Consider the following 24,779-nt stretch of genomic DNA (forward strand, 5'->3'; position numbering starts at 1 on the left):
GCACGCACGCACACGTACGCGCGGGCACGTACACGCACGCACGCACGCACGCGGCCTGGATGGCGGCGAGGCCCACAGTTCGCAGACTCCAGGCTGGATGCTTCTCCCCCGGGGCAGCACCAAGGCGCCACAACTGAAGTTTGAACAAAGGTGTGTCGCCCCTCCCCGGCTGCCGCGGCCCCCCACGCCACACCCCCCCACGCCGCGACCCCCAAGCCCTGGGGAGAGTGAAGCCCGCCTCGCTGATACCCACGCACAGCGGCCCCTCCTCCCCCAGAGCTGAACTCCCAGGGCGGATCCCGACGGCCCATTCCAGATCACACGGCAGCTTCTGCGGGAATCTGCGGGAATCGAGGGTGTCTGCCCCTCGGGGCACCCCCACCCACGTGTCCTCATCGGCCTCCCGCTCCTGCACCCGCACGGCTGGAGGAGGTGCACTCCTGGGGGCAGCATCCGGGAAGGGGCTGCGAGGGAATGAAGCGCCCCGGAGCCTGTCCAGGGCCCCCCGGCCCCCGCTGTGTGACCTCGGGCAAGCGACGAACCCCTCTGTGCCTCAGGGGAACAGGGGTGATGGCAGCACTCCCCTCCTCGAGCCGTCAGCTTTCCGTGACTTAATGCACGTGAGCAACTCAGAATGTGCCCGGCCCATCCTCAGCCCTCGGTGAAAGCGAGCTAGTACCTGTGTGCCATTTCCCCGGCCCGGCCCCCACGCCTGCCTGACCAGCTGACCCACCTCATCTCCCTTTCCTCAGGCTTCTCACCAGCGATGTTTCCGCTACGCCAAGCCTGGCGGATAAGTGACAACCACGCCAGCTCACACGGACTTTTAGGGTCGGCCAGGAGTCCTGGGCTCAGTGCTGTAACCGATGAACCAGGTCTGCCCTGCCCAGGCACACAGAGGGAATGCGGACGTGCTGCAATCGATCAGCAGTGTCTGCCACGGCAGAGGGCGGGCAGATGTGCTGTAGTCGACTAGCAATGTCTGTAGGGGCAGAAGGCACTTTCGGTGGTATGAGTGCAGAATCCATACCTTTGCCATTGCTTGGTGTGGAGCAAGCGTCTGATGCTGCCTTGGGCTGAAGGAATCTCTACAAAGCAACAACTGGGCTTTAGACCAAACCAGCCCCAGCACTGCAATGACTAGCACAGGGCTGGGTCCACACTAAGTCCTGACTCAGTTCTCACCAAAACTAACTCAGGAGGCTCCAAACAGACAGGGCTAATAAGCCCACCTGGGATCTGCCAAAGCCTCAGGATCCTACTGCAGGCCCAAAGGAGCACACCTCCAGACAGGCGTGATCCGCACGTCAGCCTCCATCAGAATTTCTCACTTCTGTTGCACCCACCCTGGTATCTGAGTACCAGGCAAACACCACAGGCTAACTCAGTGAGGACTCTGTTCCAAGACCTTTACCAACTTGAATCTTCACAGCAACCCCGAGACATACAGCCCGTCGTTATCCTCATCCGCCGGTGAGGGAACAGAAGTCCAGAGAGGTTAGACGACTCACCCCAGGACACACAGCTGGGACTGGCAGAGCCGCTGCTGCATCCTACTGCTGTTCACGAAGCTCTGTGAGCAAAATCAGCTAGAGACAGGTTTGTTCCCCGAGCAAAGAAGCTACCCACGTTTTTCAGTCCTCAAACTGCGTCTTCATCATACAGAGACTGGTTTAATCTACTAAAGGATTCTTTACTGATTGTTCACTTTGATGAAAACCTGAGAGGTCGGAGATGTCTCGGGAAGCTCTTTCCTGCAGTTGGAAAGTGGAACTCATTTACAAAGTTTCCACTTAGAGGCAGCGAATCAAGGCAGGCAGTGATAGGTTCAGAGTGTCACCTGCCGGCCTGACATGCTGCTCTCAGAGCACTTGTTATTAATCCTGGCTTCTAGAGAACATAGATGCCAGGCCCACGCCCTCAGATCCTGCTTCACTTTGTCCTCTCACAGGGTCTCTATTCTGTGTTGGTCAGTTTCCTCACTATGCTGGATACTCAGCAGATTAGTAACACCACGTTTTAACTGACAATTCACTGATGACCAAAAGTTGGCTTCCGTTCCATCCCACCCACCAAAGCCACTTACCTCAGAGTGAAGTGGTCTGCCATAGAGCCGCTGGCCAGAGAGACCAGAAAGGTGGCCGTGTCCCCTTCCCGGACAAGGTTCAGGGGTACTGAGATGACCACGTTCTCATCCAGGCTCACCATCGACCACTTCAGATCGTCTTGAGTCGGGTAGACTACCACACTCCCAATCCTCTCCCGGGGTGGAGACACCTGCTGGGGGCTGTCCTGGCCTGAGTGGATGTTGTTCTCCCACTTGCCATCCTCCTCCAGTGGACACTGGCCGGCCTGGTCAGCCGGGTAGAGAGTGAAGAAGAGCTCCATGGCAGTGCCCCCCAGCAGGGCCGGGATCTCCTCCTCCGGCTCCAGGTCCAGCCCCGAGCTGAACCACTCGGGCAGCAGCTCCAGCTCAGCCACACACAGCCCTGGATCCCCTCGCAGCCGACAGCTGGCAGCCACCTCCCTGGCCTCAGGGAAGGCAAACATCTTGACGCACGGTAGGTTTTCCTCAGGGTCACTGTCATCCCAGTCCATCCCCGTGATGTAAAACAAGGTCTGCACTTTGGGTCTGTTGGAGTAGATGGAGCTGTCAAGGATGTGGGATTTCAGCTTCCAGTTGAACGGAAACTTCTCCATGTTTCCAAAGGATGCAGAAGTCAACATGAACTCCTGGGGGATTGTCTTCTCTGCTGAAAATGGGCCATAGCTGGCATTGATGGTTGGGGGGTTCCTGGCCCGGTAGATAAAGAAGGACTCCACCCGGGCCTGCAGACTGGAGTTCCTTGTGACGTCCTGGTTGGCTTCTTTAAGGAAGAAGGCCTCCTCTGCATCAGCAATGTGGAAGCTTGTGGGCAGATAGGCAGGGAGCGAGGAAAACCTCTGCAGGCTATCCACAATGCCTCGGCTCTCCGTCTCTGTGCAAGAAAGTAAAGGAAAGGAAGAATAAAGGCCGGGCCATGAGAAGCCAGGAAACTAACAACAGTGCAGTCTACACCCACTGCTCCAGCAAACCACCCCCGGCCCACAGGGCCTCCCCTAGCCTCAGCACAGGGTTCTTCAGGAATCTTCCAAAACAGCCAGTGTCGAGTGGGAAGGAGCTCATGTACCACTGATCCAATAGACTTTGGCTGCATAGTCTCCCCCCTTCTCCACCCAAGGGAAAACATCGCCTCCTCTTACTCTCCAAAGACCCAGGCTCAGAGGATCACAGCCTCTTTGTTAGGTCACCCCACAGAGAGGAGGTTGTGCACCTGCAAAAGCCCACCCAAGCCAGTATCATGCCATCATATAGGCCATGCTACCACTCCATCATTTGATAGTTACGCTTCTACTCATCCACCCAAGATGCAGCATCTAAGTGAACATTCAGACATCTCCATAATTCTTATTGAAATGAGGGTGAAACTATGGCTCAGCGTTCCCACTTCTAGAAAGCACTCCTTCTGAAAACCTAGTGGGACTGCGCAGAGGTTGATTTATCTGCAAGGATGTTCATTGCAGCATCATTTTGCATTTCCCACAAACAAACTTAGGAGCACATGTGCTGGAGCCAGAGGCCTGGATCTGAATCCCACCTCTGCCTCTTCCTAACTGAGCCACTTGTGCAAATTAGTTTAACCCCTCTGTGTCTCAAATGTCCTCATAAATATGCAAGATGTAAATGCAAGTTCTACATTGTTGGATTAAGCATTAATGAGTTAGTAATTATGAAGCACTCAGAATACTGCTAACACACATAAATCTCAGTCTTTACCTGCTATTGTTACTATTATTACTATTTATTAGTTGAAAACATTCTAAAGGTTTATCAACAGGAAACTAGATAAACCACAAATTTTTACAGTGGAAAAACAGGCAGGTGTAAGAAAAATAAGGTAGAGTTACATGGACATACTTTAAAAATGTCCACAATAAAAAAAATGTCCACAATATGTCACTCATTAAGTATAAAAAATTATAAATGTATCCTCATGATCCTACTTGGATTTTTTTAAGATTCCACATGTGTTTGTCTGTGTGGGTAATGTATATACATGTTTGTGTGTCTACAGAACCAAAGAGAAAGGGTTTTGACATCTAGATTTCTTCTTTCTTTAAATTTGTTACCACTATGTATTATTTTGTTAACTAAAATATATACATAAACATGTATATGTGTGTATGTAGACATCTATGTATGTGTGTGTGTTTCTTTCAGTGGGAAAACACAGACTTCCAACCAGCTTTTTCAAACTTAAGAGAGGCCACCAGGAACCAGGCCAAGAACAGACAGGGCTTCTTCTCTGCCCTAAAATAATAAATCTCCAACCCTAGAGCCAGTGCAAGAAGAAATGCAACCAGGCAGCAGTGTTTAAAATGTAGCATTGGGGGTGAATAAAAGGCAAACAAATACCACTCCATAGACTCTAACTCCTGGTAACTTTTTTTTTGCAGCCATTACAGATTCACAAAATATACTTTTCTATTGATTTAATTTGGGGACCCCTTTTCAGGCCTGTGCTTGGTGAGCTTTCCTTGCCCAAAGGATGACAAAATTGTAATTAGGAGATTGGGGAGGCTCTACAACTGGGGACGCTCGCAGCTTTCAGCACCCGCCCGCCCAGCTTCCTTCAAAATGTCTCCTGTTCACTAAATTCTCTGCAAGCTCAGCTTGGAAGGCGATCACTTCACGCCTCCAAGTGCATACGAGTCAGTCAAAGCATATACGAATTTTGATGCTGAGTGTGATGCTGCAAACACTGAAACAGCCATCAAGACCAAAGGTGTGGGTGAGGTCACCATTCTCAACATTTTGACCAACTGCAGCAATAAACAGGACGTTGCCTTCGCCTACCAGAGAAGGACCAAAATTGAACTTGCATCAGCACTGAAGTCAGCCTTGTTCAGCCACCTGGAGACCGTGATTTTGGGCCTATTGAAAACACCTGCTCCATATGCTTCTGAATTGAAAGCCTCCATGAAGGGGCTGGGGACTGATGAGGACTCCCTCATGAGATCTGCTCAAGGACCTACCAAGAACTTCAGGAAATTAACAGAGTCTACAAGGAAATGTACAAGACCAATCTGGAAAAGGACATAATTTCTGACACATCTGTTGACTTCCGCAAGCTGATAGTTGCCCTTGCAAAGGGTAGAAGAGCAGAGGATGGCTCTATCATTGATTTGATTGATTGACCAATATGATTATGGACTGATTGACCAATATGTCCGGGATCTCTATGATGCTGGAGTGAAGAGGAAAGGAACTGATGTGCCTTGGTGGATCAGCATCATGACCGAGAGGAGTATGTGTCACCTCCAGAAAGTATTTGAAAGGTACAAGAGCTACAGTCCTTATGACATCCTGGAGAGCATCAAGAAGGAGGTCAAAGGAGACCTGGAAAATGCTTTCCTGAACCTGGTCCAGTGCATTCAGAACAAGCCCCTGGATTTTGCTGACTGACTGTATGACTCCATGAAGGGCAAGGGGACTCATGATAAAGTCCTGAGTAGAATCATGGTCTTGGGACGCCTGGGTGGCTCAGTGGTTGAGCATCTGCCTTTGGCTCAGAACGTGATCCTGGATTCCTGGGATCGATTCCCGCATCGGGCTCCTTGCATGGAGCCTGCTTCTCCTCCCTCTGCCTGTGTCTCTGCCTCTCTTTCTGTGTCTCTCATGAATAAATAAATAAAATCTTTAAAAAAAAAAATAGAACCATGGTCTCTCACAGTGAAGTGGACATGTTGAAAATTAGGTCTGAATTCAAGAGAAAGTACGGCAAGTCCCTGTACTACTACATCCAGCAAGACACCAAGGGCGACTACCAGAAAGCGCTGTTGTACCTGTGTGGTGGGGATGACTGAAGCCCACCACAGCATGAGCGTCTAGGAGTAATGCCCCTTTGTTTCCAGCTAACAGTTCTAGAAAATAGCTTGTGACTAACAGTCCCCTTATGTCAGTCCCTGTGAAGATGGCATTAGCATAGCCCCCTCCCCATCCTTATTTTAGTTGCCTAAGCATTGCCTGCCTCTCATGTCTAGTCTCTCCTTTTAGCCAGAGAAATGAACATTCCAAGGAGTTGGAAGTGAAATCTATGATGTGAAACACTTTGCCTCTTGTGTACTGTGTCATAGCAGATGAATAAACTAAATTTTTAATTTTAAAAAAAAAGGAGACTGGGGAAAAGATACAACCACGTAGGGATGGATGCATCCATTCTCCGAGAAGGTGTTCAGGACGCAATTTCTCCACAAAACACTGCGTGATCTCACTAGCATGTGTAACCTAAAATAGTGAGATCCTTAGAAGCAGACAATAGGACAGTGATGGCCAGGAGCTGGGGTTGGGGAGAGGAAGTGGGGAGGTGTTAGTAGTCAAAGGGTACAAAATTTCAATCATGCAAGATGAATAATCTCTGGAGATCTACTGTAGAACATGTGACATGGTTAACAAATCTGTGTTGTATGCTGTAATTTGCTAAGAGGATAGATTTTTTTTTAAGATTTATTTACTTATTTATTCATGATAGACACAGAGACAGAGAGAGAGAGGCAGAGACACAGGCAGAGGGAGAAGTAGGCTCCATGCTGGAGCCCAACGCAGGACTTGATCCCGGGACTCCAGGATCGCGCCCTGGGCCAAAGGCAGGCGCCAAACCACTGAGCCACCCAGGGATCCCCGAGGATAGATTTTAAATTAAACAGAGACACACACACAGTAGCAATGCAGAGGTAATGTATATGTTAATGAGCTTGGTTGTGATTATGTATACATGAGTAGTTGTATCAAAGCATCAATTTTTATACCTTAAATATATATACTTTTATATGTTGGTGAGGAAGGTATGAAGGAAGAGAGGGAGAGAAGAAGGGAGGGGCTTTTCAAGTGTCGTCAATATGGCCAGTCCTGTCTCAGATTAATTACTGGAGAAGCAGGCTTATTACCCACCCACTCTTCTAATTATCCGTCTAACTATATTTACTACTCATTTGTCTTATTTCCACCACTGTGTCATGTAGGGCTATCACAGGGACAAGGCAGATGTGATTCTTGCCCCATGAAGCTGGCAAACCCTGAAGGAGGGCTCATCTAACATGGAACAATTAGGGAACAGAGGATTAACACCCCTAAAAACATCCATCCCAGAAATTCCCCACCTAGCAATTGTGCTAGGATAATAATCCACAGATCAGTAAGGAGATTAGTGTGCAAGTATGTTCATCACAGGCATGGTTTACCACAGCAACACTCTGAAAACAACCTAAAAACCCATCAAGAGGGAAATGACTAAGTAGATGATGAAAACCATACTGTGTGTAGGCCACTAAGTGGTCATCAGCACCACGACTTCAACAAATACGGAGCGTCATGAGAAAATGTTTACAACATATTAAGTGAAAAAGCAGACATCAAAACTCTATTTAAATTATTCCAAATCTGTTTAAAATCTATAATTATGCACATAATATATATTATGTAGAACATATATGCTTACCCACATAAACACGCATACCATATACTGACTTCCATGATCCAGACATACATTTCTTCCAGGATGTAACCTATGGATTGGGTAGGATTTGGGTGGAACACAGAGGGGGAGTGGGAAATGACTTTGAAGAATTAGCCTCATCTAAAGGAAAGTTTTAGCTACTGCCGCCACCAAGGGGCAAATTGTATTTTGACAATGTCAAGCAATGCAGAAGCACCATTCCATATGAAATTTAAATTAGTTTTTTGTTGGTTTATTTCCCATCTCCAAACCAGGAATTTAAATTCTAGGTGAATCTGACCATGAAATAATTGGCAACAAGGGAACATCTGCCGTTAGCCACATGACAGCACCCTTGTGCAGAGCAAAATGGGTACCCAGCTGACCAGATTTGGGAAGTAGAGTAGGTCAAATTTTACCTTCTCATAAAATTTAGGGGAAGAGCAAGGCCAGGTTTAAATTCTGACTTATTTAAAATCATGGAAAAGGAAATTAAAATATGTGCAGAGTTTAGTATGCTCTTTTTTCATTGTGGATTTTTAAAATCATTTATGTCAATATTTTATACCTCTCAAAAATTGATTTACAAGAAATTTAAAGCCATGCCTCCTCTCTTGTTTATTGTGGCCAAAGCCTGCATTTTATCTGAAATAACAGTGTGAGGTTTACAGTCCCACCACCCCACCATAACTCAAGCAAAATGCAGTACAAATTTTGTCTGAAAGCTTATATGGAAAGCCATAAACATCGGCTGCCAGGGTCTCATTTTGTCCTCGAACCAGATTGCAACAAAATATGATATCCAAATTTAGGAGTATTTTATAAAGCCATGGGACTGTATGCTGAGAAATACATCCATGGCTTGAGAAGCTACCACTCACTCCTCCCTCTGGTCCTCAAATGTCATCTAGTGGCACCGTTCTTGGTCCCATTGGCAGGTAGACCGTGTGGCCTGAATTAATGAGCCCCTATTCAGTCAGCTGATTTCCTAGAGGACTACTCACCACCCATCCAAAGGAGGTAGGTCCTGAGAGCATAAAATGAGGGAGTCTCAGGAGGCCCAGCTGAACAGGGCTTTCATCACTGCCCTCCTCCTGAGCCAGGAAGAGAATCAAGCACAGCTTCAGCAAGAGCACAAGCTAAGCCAGAGGGATGCTCTGTGGCTTTAGCAGAGAACCTCCCAGAATGAAGCAATCTACAGGGCACAGGGCACCAGGAACCCTGGCAGGGACTCTGTGACCCCAAGTGCATGAATGGACATCACTGCTGTGTCTGGCACACAAAAAATATTCCTGGACATGTGCCTTGGTTAGGACTGGCAGGACCTGTAGTCCTGAGCCCCAAGATGGTGCAACCCACAGGCTCAGTTTCTCCTGACCTGGTAGCTAATTATCAATCTTGTGGCTACTGGTCACCCACCAAAGGGTAACAGCCTGTTACATTTCTGCAGCTGAATCTCTTCTAATTCACACAAGACAACTCGGGGATAGACAGCCAGCCGTAGAAGCCTCTCCTTCCAGTGGGCCAGGTGGCCAAGTCTTTGAAAAACACCAGCCACAGACATCCCTCACTGATCTTGCCTCACACTGGCAAAGTGTGGCCCTGACTTACAGCTGATAATTTTCAACCCTGGTGGCACAGGAGATACGCAGCGTAGGAAACATATAAATCATACCTGGGCCTCCCCACCAATTTGATTTAGATGGTCTCAGCGGGGGGGGGGGGGGTGCAGGAGGGTGCATTTTTTTCTGTGTTCCCTAGGTGACTCAACCAAACAACAGACACTACTCAGTAGGCAGTAGGTGCTTTGTGTCTACCTAAAAATTAACTCATTAATTGCCTTGAGGGCAAGTGTTGGGTCATATGCTAACAAGTTCATTAAGGTTTAGATAGGACTATAAATTATAGTGATAGAAAAACATAAAATACAGAGAAGGGCCAATGCAATCATTGTCAACATCACAATTTACATAATCCTCATGATGTACCTTCTTACAGGTAGTAACTCTTCATCTTTATTTTGGTTAGGAGGATTTGATGATTGTCCCTGCTTGTAGATGGAGAAACCGAGGCACTGAGGGTTATGTGACCTGCCTGAGATCACACAGCTAGTAAGCAGCAGAGGTAGGATTCCATCCAAGCAGGTCAGCTCCAAGCAGAGCTCGTGGTCCCTACATTCTGCTGCCACAGGACAGCTCAGCAAGCAACTTCTACACCATAAGAGCATGAGCCAAAGGACCTGCCAATGTGCCTCTGAACTGCCCAGCTCTCAAAACACAAGATGAGGTCACTTGTTGGACACCGACCATAAGATGGAAGGACTCTTGTCCTTTTGCAAGAAGCAAAGCTTTTCCTGGCTCTGAGAGATTCCTCTGTGGGGCACTCCGGAATGGCCCCTGAGGAGACATGATAGCACCTTACAACACCCTGCAAGCGTACTAGCATGCTTCCTTTGGGTGCTCCTGCCTATAAGGCGGGATGTAGCCATGACAGACAATCAAGCAAAAACCATTCTACAGAGAACAAAGACAAAGGAGTGTGGGCCAGGAGAGCGGACAGCTGGTGGAAGGTCCAGTCTGATAGAGAGGTAAAATCCAGACTATGATCATAAAGAATCCTACCTTTCCACTCCCCTCCAGGACAGGCTTCCTTACCAAACCAGCCAAGGTCTTAGAAAGAGGCAGGACACTGGAGATTATATCCTCAGGCAAAATCTGGGGGTACAAATATTCTATATAGACAATAAAAGGCCAATTCACAATATTTAGAACATAACAGAATATTAATCTTTTCATTCATGATGTGTAGCACTGCTTTTATGCCAAGAAAGCTCTCCCCATATCCCAAGATCAAATACATGCTCACGGATACTTTCACCTAGTTTTCTGTGGGTAGGTGTATGTAGACACAGGTGTGTGTCTATATTTTTACATTTAATTCTTCTTTATTGAGGGATATTTGACAATTAAAAATTGTATATATTTAAGATGTACACTTTGGAGGTTTGATACACATATATATTGTGAAATAATGACCACAACCAAGTTAATTCATCTCAGAGGGTGATGGGTATGTGAATTAGCTTGATTTTTTTTTCTTTTTCTGGTAGTGAGATTACAGATGTCCCCTCTTTGTGGATTTCAGGTATTACATTTAACTCTTGAATTCATCTGAAAAGTCTCTAGGTGTATAACATAAATGGAGAATCTGTTGGCAGCAGATAATTAGCTTTCACTGAATCATCAGTAGAAGTATTGTATTTTACTTCCCAGTTTGGAGGTGGAGGAGAGTTATCAAAAAACTTGGGGATGGAGTCTATAAAAGTAATTAAGTTAAAATGAGGTCACCAGGGCAAAGCCTAATCTAGCACTACTTCTAGGACACACACGCATATGCATGTATGTGTACACACACACACACACACACAGCAAAGACCGTATGAGGACACAGGAAAAGCCGTCTATAAAACAAGCAGAGAAGCCTCAAAGAAATCAACGTGCTGCTACCATGATCTTGGGCATCTAGCCTCCAGAGTTGTGACAAAATAAATTCCTGTTTTTTAAACCACTCAGTTTGTGGTACTTTGTTATGGTAGCCCTAGCAAATTCACACAGGGGTTACTATTTTATATCAAATTTTTATTAGCTAGGCTTGCGCATTTTTTGCCTTCCACGTGAACTGTAGAATCATTTTGTCAACTCCCATGCCAGAACTCAAGCAGACCCTTACCTGGAGGCAAAGCTCTGCATATGGGGGTTATGAACACCCTTCAACTTTCTGATATATGTTTTATGTATTTTCAAACTAAGAGAAATATTGACATTTTTTTCCTTTAGAAAGAAAGACATGGAATTTGATTTTAAGTGGTAGACTAAACACATTTCCCTGCATTCCCACAGAAACCACACAGAAATAAAAGCATAAAAGTACAAAAAAGGAATAAACTTATTATCTTGAGAAACGAAGGAAGGCTATCCAAAAATATTCCAACAAGTCTATGGAAGACAACAAGTGGCTGAAGGTGGGACACCCACTCCAGGCAGACCTGCTCCCAACTGTCCCCTCCCTGAGTAAAGGGAGACTACTTATCCCCAGTCAAAACTTAGCCCTTCTCTGAGGAGATTACATTAACCCTTGAGAGAAATGTCAGACATCCAAGTGTGGTGGGTGCTGGTGCTCTCATCCTGAGACGGAATGCAGGTGGGGCAACCGCCATGCAACATGAGGACCAAAGGTACATAATGAGAAAGTAAGGCAGGAAGTCAGAAAAGAGCTAAGCCACAACATGAGATAGAAGAATAAACTAAATAAAATAAGCTCCCACTTGCCTAAGCCCCCGTGGCCATTGGTTTCTGTTACCGGCAGCCAAATACAATGGTAACTGGTAAGAAAACAGAGCAGGAAGGTGTGTGCATTAGCTTAATCCTCCTCTCTTATACAAAGAGCACTACTGTCTAAACATGTTAACGCAAGGAGCAGGCGTAGAATAGTACCTCGGTAGAGTTATTGAAATAATCACCAGCAGAACTGACAGCAGAAATGGCTGGCCCCCACTGGCTTTGGCGACAGAGATCAAAGACACAAAGGGATAGAAGATTATTGTTTTCTTTGGAAGTTACGCTGTATCATTTTATTGTCCCCATATGCACTCAGGACTGTGACGATGAGCAGGCTTTGTCTGCACAAACCCGAAACCAGCCAAGCAGGGGAGGGCAGCATTGAACAGTGCTGGAAATCGGAGCAGGGGAGCAAGGGGACAGCAGCTTTAGTCTAGACAATGAAGCGTCGTGTCGGTGGGAGAAATGGCTACCCGTCAGAAAAAGTCTTCCCAACCATAGTATTGTATATGGCTGCTCAACCAGGAACTTGCCCAGCCTCTCCTGCCTCCAGTGACCGGGGCACCAGTACTGGCCAATGAAATATAAGTGTTGCATATTATGAAGCTAAAATTGTTATCTTTTACCTTCCAGTGGGGAGAAAAGGAGGAGTCTGAGGCCCCAGTCATGGCAGATCCATGAGCTGGAAGGAGCCTGGGCCCCCGAGTCTCTGCCTGGAGGAGAGCCTACCAACCGTGACCACCTAAATTGGATGTGAGCGAGAAATCATCTAGTGTGCTAAGCCATGGCTGATTTTTGTTCACTTGAGCAGCTAGCAATACCGCTCTACAACCACAGTGTCTAGACTAACAATTTGAACAGTTGTGGTCCTGCCCCTACCAAAAATTTAAAACAAATCACATATCTCTTCCTTTGTGTGAACTGGGCTTTTGTTAGTGCAAAGGAGAAAGATGTTCAGAGAAACAAAATGAGGGGCTGTTAAGCCAACGTGAGAGATTTCCATGGGCACCAGATGTAGAAAGAGCATTATTAAACGGATTATATAGATCTTAGTGACAGTAATTTTGACCTCCTATAGGCACCGTCAGCTGTTAAACAGTAGGAAATGTTGATGACCTTGTTCTAATTTCCATTTATATTTATTCTAAATTGGACACCTCAGAGATTGTTTAAATAAAAAAGGGAAATTCACTAAGTAATGCTGACAGCTTTGCTCCTGTCTGCTAGGGAGGCTGCTGAGGCTCACTAGAGGCAAAGGGACAGCCAGGCTGGACCCCCAGGCCTGCCACCGGCTCAACTGATGTACCCAGACAAGTCATTTCATCCCTCTGAGATTCAATTTCCCTCTGTGTCAAATGGGGTGCCACCTCCTGCCACCTTCCCTGCCACCAAAAGGAAACCCAGCATGTGACTTATTACTGTATAACTCCATTTACAGGAATGTCACATGTGGAGTCCATTTGCTTTGGACTTCTCACTTGTTCAGACCTGAGTCTTGTTAATGTCCACGCATTGTTGATATCAAAAGTGATTCTTGGGGCGCCTGGGTAGACCAGTCAGGTAAGCATCTGACTCTTGATTTGGGCTCAGGTCATGATCTCAGGGTCATGAGATGGAGCCCCATGTCTGACTCTGTGCTCAGCAGGGAGTCTGCGAGAGATTCTCTCTCCCTCCCCCTGTGCCCCTCCCCCAACTTGTGCTCACATGCTCTCCCTCTCAGAAAAAAGAGGGGGAAAAAAAGTGATTCTTTCAGGTCACAGAAAATCCATACCAAGTCTAAAAAAAAAAAATGGAAGTTAATAGCAGTCAGAACTGGGGAGTGTAGGAGTGGGCTCGTGTCAGGCCTGGCTGGATTCAGCATCTAAGAAACGTCATTGACATGGATCTTCACAAATGTCTTCAACTGGAGAGTGCATACACAAATGGTACATCCACTGGATGGAATAGTACTCAGCACTAAAGAAAAGCAAAGGATGGATACACAACATGGATAAGTTTCAAACATATGCCCATGAATGAAATAAAGCAATCACAAAAAGCTACCTCCTGTATGATTTCACTTAGGTGACATTCTAGAAAAATCTCAACTACAGGGATGGAGAATAGGTCACAGACTGCTAAGAGTTACAGGCTGGGGAAGGTCTGACTACAAAACAAAAATTTTTAAAGGACTGGGGAGGAGGTGATTGAACTGCTCTGTATCCTGGTTGTGGTGGTGCTTACACAAAGCTACACATGTGTCAAAAACTCCTAGATCTATATGCCAAAAAGCAAATTTTACTGCAAGTAAATTCTAAAAGTTGGGTTTTTAAAAAAGATTTTTAAAAAGTTATTTTTTAAGGTGCATGTTTTCTTCCCTCACTCTGCTCTCTCTCACAAAGCTGGTTTCATTCTCAATATGCACATAACAGCATGATTAGCATCACCAAGCCTCAATTTTCCTTCCTTCACATGCAACAAGACCATGTTGCAAGGAAGAAGCAAGCAGAGCATCTCCTTGTCTCTGACAGGTCACATGCTCATCCCTGAACCAATGACTGTGGCCAGAGGAATAGCCTGTTCCAATTGGTGCAAAGTCCTGTGTCTCTTCCCAAGAGCTTGGAGCTACATGAGCCCCAGCTAAAGTATCACATGGTTGGGGGGGTCCCCCCAAAGCAACAGTAGGGTACCATTTTGACAAGAAGAATGAGGATGTTCTTTGTATGAAGCAACACAAAAATCCACTCAGTTACCCAAATGGAACAATTCCCACTAAGTCAAGGCCGATTTCTTTACTGTTAGTACTACTCTCAACAATGTTGGTCTGGGAAAAAAAGATATCAGGAATACACCTGGGGTCACAAACCAGACATTTTAGTGACCATGCAGAACAAATGAGTTTAACCTTTAGAGTCTGACATACTCCATTTGAAACACAAGGTGGCTAATCTGAACCCAGGGCCCCCCAAAAAACCAACATCCACTGCAGGGCTGATATGTTTCTTTAGAATACTGAATCTTCACAGTGATCTCAGCGGGCAGTGATAAAGCAGAGACCTGGTCCCAAGCTCAGAAAGGCCCATGGTTGTTTTGATGCTCTGTTGTCCCACTCCACACCTCTGAAATTCTTAAGAGTTTATCTTTAAACTTGTGCTTTGTAAGTGCAGAATAACAGGACAAGGAAGCAGGCACACAAGCATGCCCACACTATGCTCATCTGCTGGCGCTTCCTGCTCTGTTTGCACACGGCATTCCAGATGCCCCAGGAGCGAGATTTCCAGTGGACCCACCACATAGGGAGATAAGTGAGACCCAAAGCAAGCAAAAGTGACTGTGCTGCATCTAAGACACATTAGCAGGGGCACTGACAGCTCAGAAAAGCCATGCTCCCTTTTCAAACCAGGACTTTCTTCAAATGCAGAAAAAAATGACAAAGTGCCACAGTGTGCTAATCAAGTGCAGTAGACACAGCTGAGTTAGTTCTGTGCAGAATTTCCATGGTCGTGAAAAGAACAAAATGCATATGCAAGTATGAGCTACAAAATATGACTGGTGTTGTTTTAAGGATTCTGCCTATGGGTTAATTGCCCTTATATTTGCATTTAAAACTGGTACGGTACCATAAAAAAATGAATGGTACATCACATAAACAGAATGAAAGATTAAAATCCTACGACCACCTCAGGAGAGGCAGAAAAAGCACTGGACAATGCAGTGAAACACTACTAACCCAGGCTAGCTCAGGGCAATCCAAAATCCTTCGTGGAACATCTTTCCTTCTCTTAACTTTTTCAATACAGACTACTCTTTTCAAACATGCAAAGTGGGACACCTGGGTCGCTCAGGGGTTGAGCATCTACCTTCGGCTCAGGACGTAACCCCGGTTCAGGGATTGAGTCTTACACTGGGCTCCCTGTGAGGAGCCTTCTTCTCCCCCTGCCTAGGTCTCTGCCTCCCTCTGTGTGTCTCATGAATAAAAACAAACTAAAAATTAAAATTGAAAAAAAACATGCAAAGTAACTAGAGGAAAGGTAACAATTGTCTGGTCTTTGTGGCTGGTAGCTAGAGAATTTGCTTTAATAAATCTTTAAGACTTTCTTGGGGGGGGGGAACAGCTGGGTGGCTCAGTTGGTGAAGAGTCTGACTCTTGATTTTAGCTCAGGTCATGATCTCAAGGTCATGAGATTGAGCTCCACAAGGGGATCCATGCTGAGCATGGAGTCTGCTTAGAATTCTCACTCTGCCTCTGCCCTTCCCTCTGGCTCATGCTCCCTCTCTCTCTCTCTCTCAAAATTTAAAAAAAAATACATTTTTAAGGGTTAAGAGTTTAAACAGCATGATCTCTGGGTCCTTCAACATTTCTTCCACAATCCTATTGACTATTCAGTTGCTTGAAATTCCCATTTCACCTACCATTTTTTAAAAAAAGCCCATTTCCTGTCTGCATTAATTTCTCACAACAATTAAGCAAGTCAAGGAGTCGGGGGTGCAGGGAGTGCAGAGCAGTGATTAAAAGACAAGCAGAGGGCGAGGTCTGCCTCTGAGGAACTTAACACTTTAACTGAGAAGGGAAGACGAATCTACGTTTAAGAACTGGTAATAATAAAGATAAATAATGTATCGTTAACTTGCCCGATACAGGTTATTTGTGTTGCCAAATCTCAGAGACAGAATATATCAACACTGGTTATCACAAGTTTGCCATTAGTACTATCCAATGAATGAAATACTGGCAGCAATAATAATAATAATAATAATAATAATAATAATAACTGAGGAATCCTCTTGACACTGTTAACCTGCTTCATGTGTATTAGCTCTTTACACATTTATTCTTTACACAGTTCTGGGAGACAGGATATTAGTCTCATATTAATTTTTAATATAATTAAATAATTTTGTAGTGCTGTGTCCACTTTATAGGTTAAAAGAGGAAGGCACATAGATGTCAAGAAACATGCCTAAAGGGATCCCTGGGTGGCGCAGCGGTTTGGCGCCTGCCTTTGGCCCAGGGCACGATCCTGGAGACCCGGGATCGAGTCCCACGTCGGGCTCCCGGTGCATGGAGCCTGCTTCTCCCTCTGCCTGTGTCTCTGCCTCTCTCTCTCTCTCTCTCCCTCTCTCTCCGTGACTATCATAAAAAAAAAAAAAAAGAAAGAAAGAAAAAGAAACATGCCTAAAGTCACAAAGCCCATAAAGGGTGGAGTCCAGGCTCTATCCACCGTCCTTTCTGCAGGCTCCTGGAACCTATAATGCTTCTGCTTTTTTTCCTTCTTTTTGGCTTCAGGGCTGCAGTGGCCCAGACTCAGTCACCTCCTTTCTCCTAAAGCAAACAGGGCTCCGTGATTGCCTGTGACTGACAGTATGTCCCAAAGTCTGCAGGTTGAAACCCATAAAGAACACCAGGGAAGGAGTGGGAACTCCGTCCCCACACCAGCGCTGGGGGGCTATGCAAGGAGCTCTTGTTATGGGTAAACTTGCTTCTTATTAGCAAGAGCTCCGGGAGGTCCCAGGTGGGGACAAAACAAAAACTCTCAGCTCCTCTTTTCTCAGGATTAATTCAGAGCTTATTCAGTGTAGGGCAGAGTCCTCTTGGGAAGGGAGGGGCACAGGGGACAGCACCCAGGGAGGTAGAGGCAGGTGCAGGGGACCAAGCGGGGTGCCTGCCCCCAGGCCGGCTGCCCCCCTGACCCCAGCCCCTCCGCGGTCGCTGTGCAGGATCAGCGCCTCGTGCGCAGCAACACTGCCACCTAGTGGCCGAGGCTGTCGCCGCCGTGTGACGGCAGGTGGTCGGTCCCCCAAATCCAGGACAGAAAGCCAGGCTTGGGGCGACTTGGGGACGCGCGCCAAGGCGCCCTGCTGCCTCCTGACTGGACGCCCTCTAACATGCATGATGGCTCCGCCTCACGGGGCTCCCGGTTGGCAAGTCGGAAAGCCCAGAGCACATCCCCTCCTCCAGGAGCCCTGGGAGGAGGTGAGCGAGCACCCCGAGGGGGGATCTCGGCGGCCTTGCCCCTCCCCATGGCCGGGGGTCCACTGGCAATCCTGCCCACCCCAGCGCCTTCCCCCCGAGCCAGCAAAGAGCACGGGAACTGGTTCCGGCCTGGATCGGTGGCATCCTGCCAGGGAAATCTGGCGGTTTTATGAAAAGGCCTTTCCTTCATTTCAGATGCATTGGCTCCAGGAGGAAATCCCCCTCTCAGGCCGAACTGCCCCTGCACCTCCTCGCACAGACGCCAGAGTGCTGAGGGGCCCGAGGCAGCATGAGACGTGAAAATGCCCCTCCTGGCAGAGATGCATCCAGCCTGTGGCCACAACAGAGTGACTGGGAGGACTGTCCCCATGGGATTAACAAACCCAGCAGCTAGTCTCCATCTAGCCAGAAGCCACTTAGGCCCAGCCCACGCTCCTAGCATCCTCAAAAGTACAGGGTGGTGGAGCCTGGGCTACAGAGCAGGCGATTATGGCTGGAAAATCAGCCCACCTTTGGGCCAGCTGGTCACCATGGCAAGCAGCTCAGCCCCACAAGGAACATGTGAAAGAAGAAGACAGGAATATGATCCACCTCCTCAGGTTTTGTGGGTGTCAGATGGGCTGAGTCAGGCATTCCCATCTGCCTCAGTCAGCTCTGGCTGCTGTAACAAATACCGGAGACCTGGTGGCTTAAACAACAGACAGTTATCTGCTCACACTCCTTGGGGCTGAGGAGTCCAAGAACATGGTGCTGACCAGTTCACCATCCAGCATCCACTTCCTTGCTTGGAGATGGCCAGCTTCTCCCCGAGTCCTCCTCACACAGCGGACAAAGGAACTCTTGTACTGATCCCATCATGGGGGGTCCTACCCTCTGGCCTCATCTAGCCCTAACCACCCCCAAAGGCCCCACCTCCTCACACTGTCACACTGGAGGTCTGTTTTTTTTCCCTCTGTTTGGCTTTTTTACCAACTCTGGGGGTTACAAACACAAAGTGCATATGGCCATTCATGCATCAAGTGCTCACTGAGTGATCGGGTGCACAATGGACCAAGGCAGCCTCGTCCTGGCAGGGCTCAGTCTCACCCGGGGCATGAACATAAGTGAGCCATTCCATAAAGAAAAGCAAGGCTGTGACAGTGGATGCACAGAGGAGGGGCACCTAAGGCCATCGGATGGAACCGGGAAAACCCGGACCTGCAGACCAAGTTGAAGAATGCTGCCAAAACTCCCATCCACCTGCAACCCCACAATGTGACCCCAGTTGGAAACAGGGTCCCGGCAGATGAAATTAGGTCATGTTAGGTTAAATCCAATGATTAGTATATTTTTAAGAGAAAGGAGAGGAATTATCACAAAAACAGAGGAGATGGCCATGTGAACACAGAGGCAGAGATGGGACGGATTATGTCCACAAGCCAAAGAATGCCCAGGGCCCCCAGGAGCTGGAACAGAGGCATGGGATGGGCTCTGCCTCGGTGCCTCTGAGAGGAATGAACCCCCTGGCACCACGTGTTTGGAATTCTGGCCTCCTGAACTGTGAGATGACACGTTCATGTGATTTTGTGGTCATTTGTTGCAGCAGGCCCAGGAATCTAACACAGTGCCCGTGGGACAAATGGAATAAACCAGGCCACGGGGTGGGAAAGAGGGTACTGGGCAGAGGAAGACAGCAGAGGCAAAGGGCAGAGGTGGGAGGACATAGACCTGCTGAAGGCCACGGGGGGCAGTGAGGCTACAGCAGGTGTCAGAGAGAGGGAGAAAGGGCTCCGGATTAGGCTGGAGAGGAATGTCCAGGCCATGCACAGCCAGCTGGATGCCACTTAATGCTGTCTGGCCTTCATCCCAGGGGCAAAGGGAAGCCAGTGAGGTGGCTTACGTCATGGGAACATGGCACCATTCCATGCAATTCAGCAAACCATGGCCCTGGAATGATAGAGAATGGACTAGAAGCAGGAATGACCAGGATGGAAACTGATGGAAAGGTCCTGGTCATAGAGGGCGACCTTGTTATATAAATGAGCCCCCATATTCTTTACTTCTTCAGAGGAGACTAGGACCATTCCTTCCAAGATCGCTGGTGCCAAACTCAATTTTTTACACATCCAATTGCTTTAAATATAGTCCAAATCAGCATATTTTTAGCCACTTAGAGCCTGCTTGCCTTGCATCCCCCATGAAACTGCACCCAAAATATGCTCCCCATGAATAAGAAAAACCCTGGGGTATAAGAGACCCCCAGCCGCTGCTGACCTTCAGAGCCCCTGACCCAGAGGCTCCCATCAGGCTACTGAGGGATGGCACTCAAACACAGCTCCCTGACCAGTTCCCTCCTCTCCCAAGAGCACTGATCTCTTTCTACCCAGGTGGGGGCCTCTGTTTCTGGAAGTCTCCTGCAGTGGGGGACTTCCTGAACATGCAACCTGTCCAAGTGATGCCCAAATAAAGCTTGTGGTTGCTGCCATCCCATGGTCACATATTTTTGTTTGATCACCTCTGATCCCCAAACTCACCACAATCTATTCTGCAAAATGGCTGCTGGGATGGGAAGAAGATGCCAGAGATGCTGGCAGGCTGTGGAGATGGACTGGACACTGACTGGACACTCTAAAGAGTCAGAGTGGCGCTGGGTGGGGACGGGGTGGGGGTGAGGCCAGGCCAGTTACTGAGTGGGAGAAGGTGCCAGGGAAGCAGACGAGCTCTGCTTGGGGCACAGTGATTCTGAAACACCTGTGAGCCCCCATGCCCCTGAGGACAGAGGAAGAGCTAAAGCAGAAGCTGAAGCTCAGGACAGGGCTCTGAGCACAAAAGTGGGGGTGTTATTGGAGGGAGGATAGGGGGACTGAAGTCACTGGAAGAAGGGGAAAGAAGCCTGCAGAGTGGGAAGAGGAGCCCAGAAGGAGGCCCCTTAGTGCACAGGTCTGGCAGGTGCCCAGGAACCTGAAAGAAGGCTTAGAGGGTCATCCTGGGATGAGGGGTGGGGTTGGGGGGTAGTGCAGTCAGAAGGGCCATGCAAGGTGGGGCATGCCCGAGGACCTGGCAGGGGCAGGGGGAACGGTTTCCGTGGAGAGGTGCTAGCAAGAGGCACAGTGGTGGTGGTGAGGCTCCAGCAGAACACAAGGGGGGGAAAAAAAAGAACACAAGGGGAGCATGGGGAACAGACAGTTCCTCCCAGCACTGTGGCTTTAAAGAGAGGGTCCGAACAGGAGTTAGAAGGTTTGGACACAAACCCCTACTGCTCGCTCCAGCTCATTCCCTTCTGACATCCCTGGTGGAGACCGAAGTGACCTTCCTTGGGCCTTCTAGGGAGCATTCCCTATGGAATCTGGGGCAGAGCCTAGGGCCCCAAATCTTTGGCTTTCCTCCAGTCTCCCAATCCCTAACTCCTGCCACCCCCTTCAAACAGCATCAAGCTGATGTTTACCACTCAGGTTGCCATGACAACGGAATGTCAGAGTGTGCTCCATTTTGAGCTCATACTGTCTTTACTGAAAACAGGTCAATGAGGAAGGCAGGTAGCTTTTCCAGCAGAATCTAAAATGCTGAAATAGAGAATGTTGAGCCCAAGACCAATAACTCAAGGAAAGAGTAATTCTTTTCCCCAAAAACAATGAACAGATTTCAGATCAGTTCTTCTCAAGCTCAAAGGCACAGGGATAGGCCAAGTGCCAGACTCACAGGAGTCTTTTTCAAATTATCAGGTATTTGTTCGTTGCCTTCCCAATATCTATGTCTCTTCTCCCTTTGGAGAAAACTTGAGTTATCTGGTCATCGGTGGTCACATGACCCAATGAGGGGCATTAAAGAAGACAGAAACATTCTGACGTGGGCAGAAGCTCCCAAGGGGCCCTCCCCTCATCCCAGGGACAGTGTGGTGTGGGGAGGCCAGCCCAGAACTGCTGAGGGACGTCACCACACTGAGCGGGACCCAGAGCTGCAGGGGCACTGGCTGGAGCCAGCACTAGGGAAGGCAGGCTGGGAGCCAGTGGGAAACCAGGGCCTTGGAGATGGAGTCTGAGCTGCGATGGAGCTGCCACCTCCAGTGTGAGGAACCCTTGTATACACACGACTTGTCCTGTGAGGTGCATCAAAGAGGAGCCCTTGGCAGCCCGTGAGGTTCCACAACTTGTGTATAAAGAGAAACTCCCACCCAAAAGACAGGGAGCCCAGAGATGGAAAAAGAAAACAGAAAGGTCCTTACGAGACAGCAAAGGGTAAGGGGCAAAATACAATAAGCGAACCCCCTCTTCAGGGTGTTCAGCCAGCTTCAGAGCAGGGAAGAGAGGACTCCTGTTTCTAGAATTCTTTGCAAAAATGTCAAATCCCTGATCAATGACTTTCAAATGCCACAATCCATGCATTCAAATAATAATTCTTTGAACATTTAATGAATAAATACATTGACAAACAGGTTACTGTCTAATCATTTCTCCAATGCTGCCACTTCTATCCAAACAGTGAGACCCAAAACAAGCTGATCTGTACCAGAACCCCAGGAAAGCTGGTGCTTTTAACGTCGTCCTGCTCCTGCCTGGTCTGAGATGCTTCTCGCATAGTCTCTCATTCTATGGTGCAACAAAATGCTCATGTTTTGACGAGAACTCAAAAGGCTTCTTGTTGGCTGGGATGTACTTTTCTCTGGGTTTCGAGTGTTTGTGTTTTTACCTCACCCATATGTTGCCAGGGCATGAAAGATGTAAGCAACTGGCAGATGTGTCCTGAGAAACCATTTGCATTCCTGATTGAATTTGCAAAAATTGTAAATGTGATAGAGTTCTCCAGGCTCAATATCTTCCTCCCCTCGTGACTTGCTACCTTTGTGAAAAGAACCCCACACATGCTGTCTTGCATTTCAGGCAGAAAACTTTCTACACCAACGAGAACCATCTTTCCTCCCCAAAACTAGGAGATCCAACATCATACTTTTTACTTTTGCCCACATCTTTACTTTGACGAAAGTCTAAAAGACCAGACTGTAGAGTCTGGTGCCATTTGGTAAGGCTATGAGGACACACTGGAAGGAATAAAATAATTTGGCAAAACCCATCTAAAATAATCTGTATGGGGATCCCTGGGTGGCGCAGCGGTTTGGCACCTGCCTTTGGCCCAGGGCGCGATCCTGGAGACCCGGGATCGAATCCCATGTCGGGCTCCCGGTGCATGGAGCCTGCTTCTCCCTCTGCCTGTGTCTCTGCCTCTCTCTCTATCTCTCTGTGACTATCATAAATAAATAAACATTTTAAAAAAAAATTTAAAAAAAAATAAATAAATAAATAAATAAAATAATCTGTATGTACCCTTGGATTGAGTAACCCCACTTCTCAGAGCTTATCCTACTAATATACCTGCACACATGTGAAATGACATACATACAAGGTTCTTCTTGGAGATGACCATACAGCTAATGGTTTACATAGAGTTCCCATTGACAGGAACAGCCTAAGCACTTTCTGTATGCTGGGGCACCTGGGTAGCTCAGTCAGCTAAGCGTCTGGCTCGTGACTTCGGCTCAGGCCATGATCTCAGGGTTGTAAGATCGAGCCCCACAACAGACTCCATACTTAACAAAGAACCTGCTTTTAAGATTCTCTCCTCCCTCTCCCTCTGCCCCTTCTCTCACTCCCTCTCTCTCTCTAAATTAAAAAAAAAAAATCTTTTTTTAAAGATTTTATTTAGGGACCCCTGGGTGACTCAGCAGTTGAGCATCTGCCTTTGGTTCAGGCTGTGATCCTGGAGACCTGGGATCGAGTCCCACGTCGGGCTCCCTGCATGGAAGCCTGCTTCTCCCTCTGTCTTGTGTGTCTCTGCCTCTCTCTCTCTCTCTGTGTGTCTCTCATGAATAAATAAATAAAATCTTAAAAAAAAAAAAAAGGAGGCACTTAACCAACTGAGCCACCCACGCACCACCCTGCAAAAAAGCTTTAAGCACTTTCTCTACACTAGCTCATTCCATACTCTCAACAATATATGAAGTAGGCACTGCTACCATTAGGTCCACTAAAAGAATAGGGAACTGAAAGGTACGGTGAGGTTAAGTAATTTGGCCAAGCATTTTTGTAGTGGCCAAAGCCTGGAACCAAGCCAGGGGTCCATCAGTAGAGGAGTGGCCACCAAATGATGGAATGCAAAAGGACGGCACGTGAGAGCTATAGTTCCTTATGTTAGAGAAAGATCTCCAAGATATACCCTGTGTTAGGTAAAAAACAACAAAACAGTATTTGTGGTCTACTATCATCTGAGAGGGAAAAGCAAACTATACTATTTTTTTGCACACAGAAAAATATAATTACGTGCTTTTCATGTACAGAATAGCTCTGAACATGGGGTGGGGGGTGGGTAGCTAATGATATGGGTTGCCTGCACCAAAGGAAACTGGACTGCTGGAATGTAGTGCAGAATTTTATTATAACCATTCTAATCACTTTTTTAAAAGTTAGAATCATTTTTAGAATGTACATGTCTTCAAATATTTTATTTTTTTAATTTTTTTTCTTTAATGGTTGTATTTATTTAATTGACAGAGAGAGAGCACACAGGCAGGGGGAGCTGCAGAGGGAGGAGAAGCAGGCTCTCTGCTGAGCAAGGAGCCCAATGTGGGACTCAATCTTAGGACCCTAGGATCATGACTTGACCCAAAGCCAGAGGCTTAATCAACTGAGCCACCCAGGTGCCCTGTCTTCAAATATTTTAACAGTTTTACCGAAGCACACTTTGCATACCCTAAAATGCACCCATTTTAACTGTACAGTTCAATGTAAATTTATACAGTTGTGCAACCGGCCCCTCCATCCACTTTTAGAATGCTTCCCTTACCCCAAAAAGTTCCCTATGCTTGTTGGCAGGCAATCCCCATTCCCACCCACAGGCCCAGGCAACTACTGATCTGCAGGCTGTCTCTATAGTTTCGCCTGTTCTAGAAATGGGTGCACATATGGAGTCATACGGTATGTGGAC

General features: G+C 47.3%; 1 protein-coding gene and 1 pseudogene across 2 annotated transcripts in view; one reads left to right on the forward strand and one right to left on the reverse strand.

The window, feature by feature from the left end:
• The window catches only part of TMEM132B (transmembrane protein 132B), a 371,854-nt gene that overhangs the window by 218,916 nt on the left and 128,159 nt on the right, over window positions 1-24,779 (reverse strand). For both annotated transcript variants that reach the window (XM_072722666.1, XM_072722667.1), the window contains exon 2: window positions 2,087-2,978. In XM_072722666.1, the coding sequence (XP_072578767.1) occupies window positions 2,087-2,978 (892 nt within the window). The remainder of the gene's footprint in view (window positions 1-2,086; window positions 2,979-24,779) is intronic.
• Window positions 4,676-5,942, forward strand: LOC112933849 (annexin A2-like; annotated as a pseudogene).

The sequence above is a fragment of the Vulpes vulpes genome, chromosome 10, assembly GCF_048418805.1.
Source record: "Vulpes vulpes isolate BD-2025 chromosome 10, VulVul3, whole genome shotgun sequence".
NCBI classification, from domain to species: Eukaryota; Metazoa; Chordata; class Mammalia; order Carnivora; family Canidae; genus Vulpes; species Vulpes vulpes.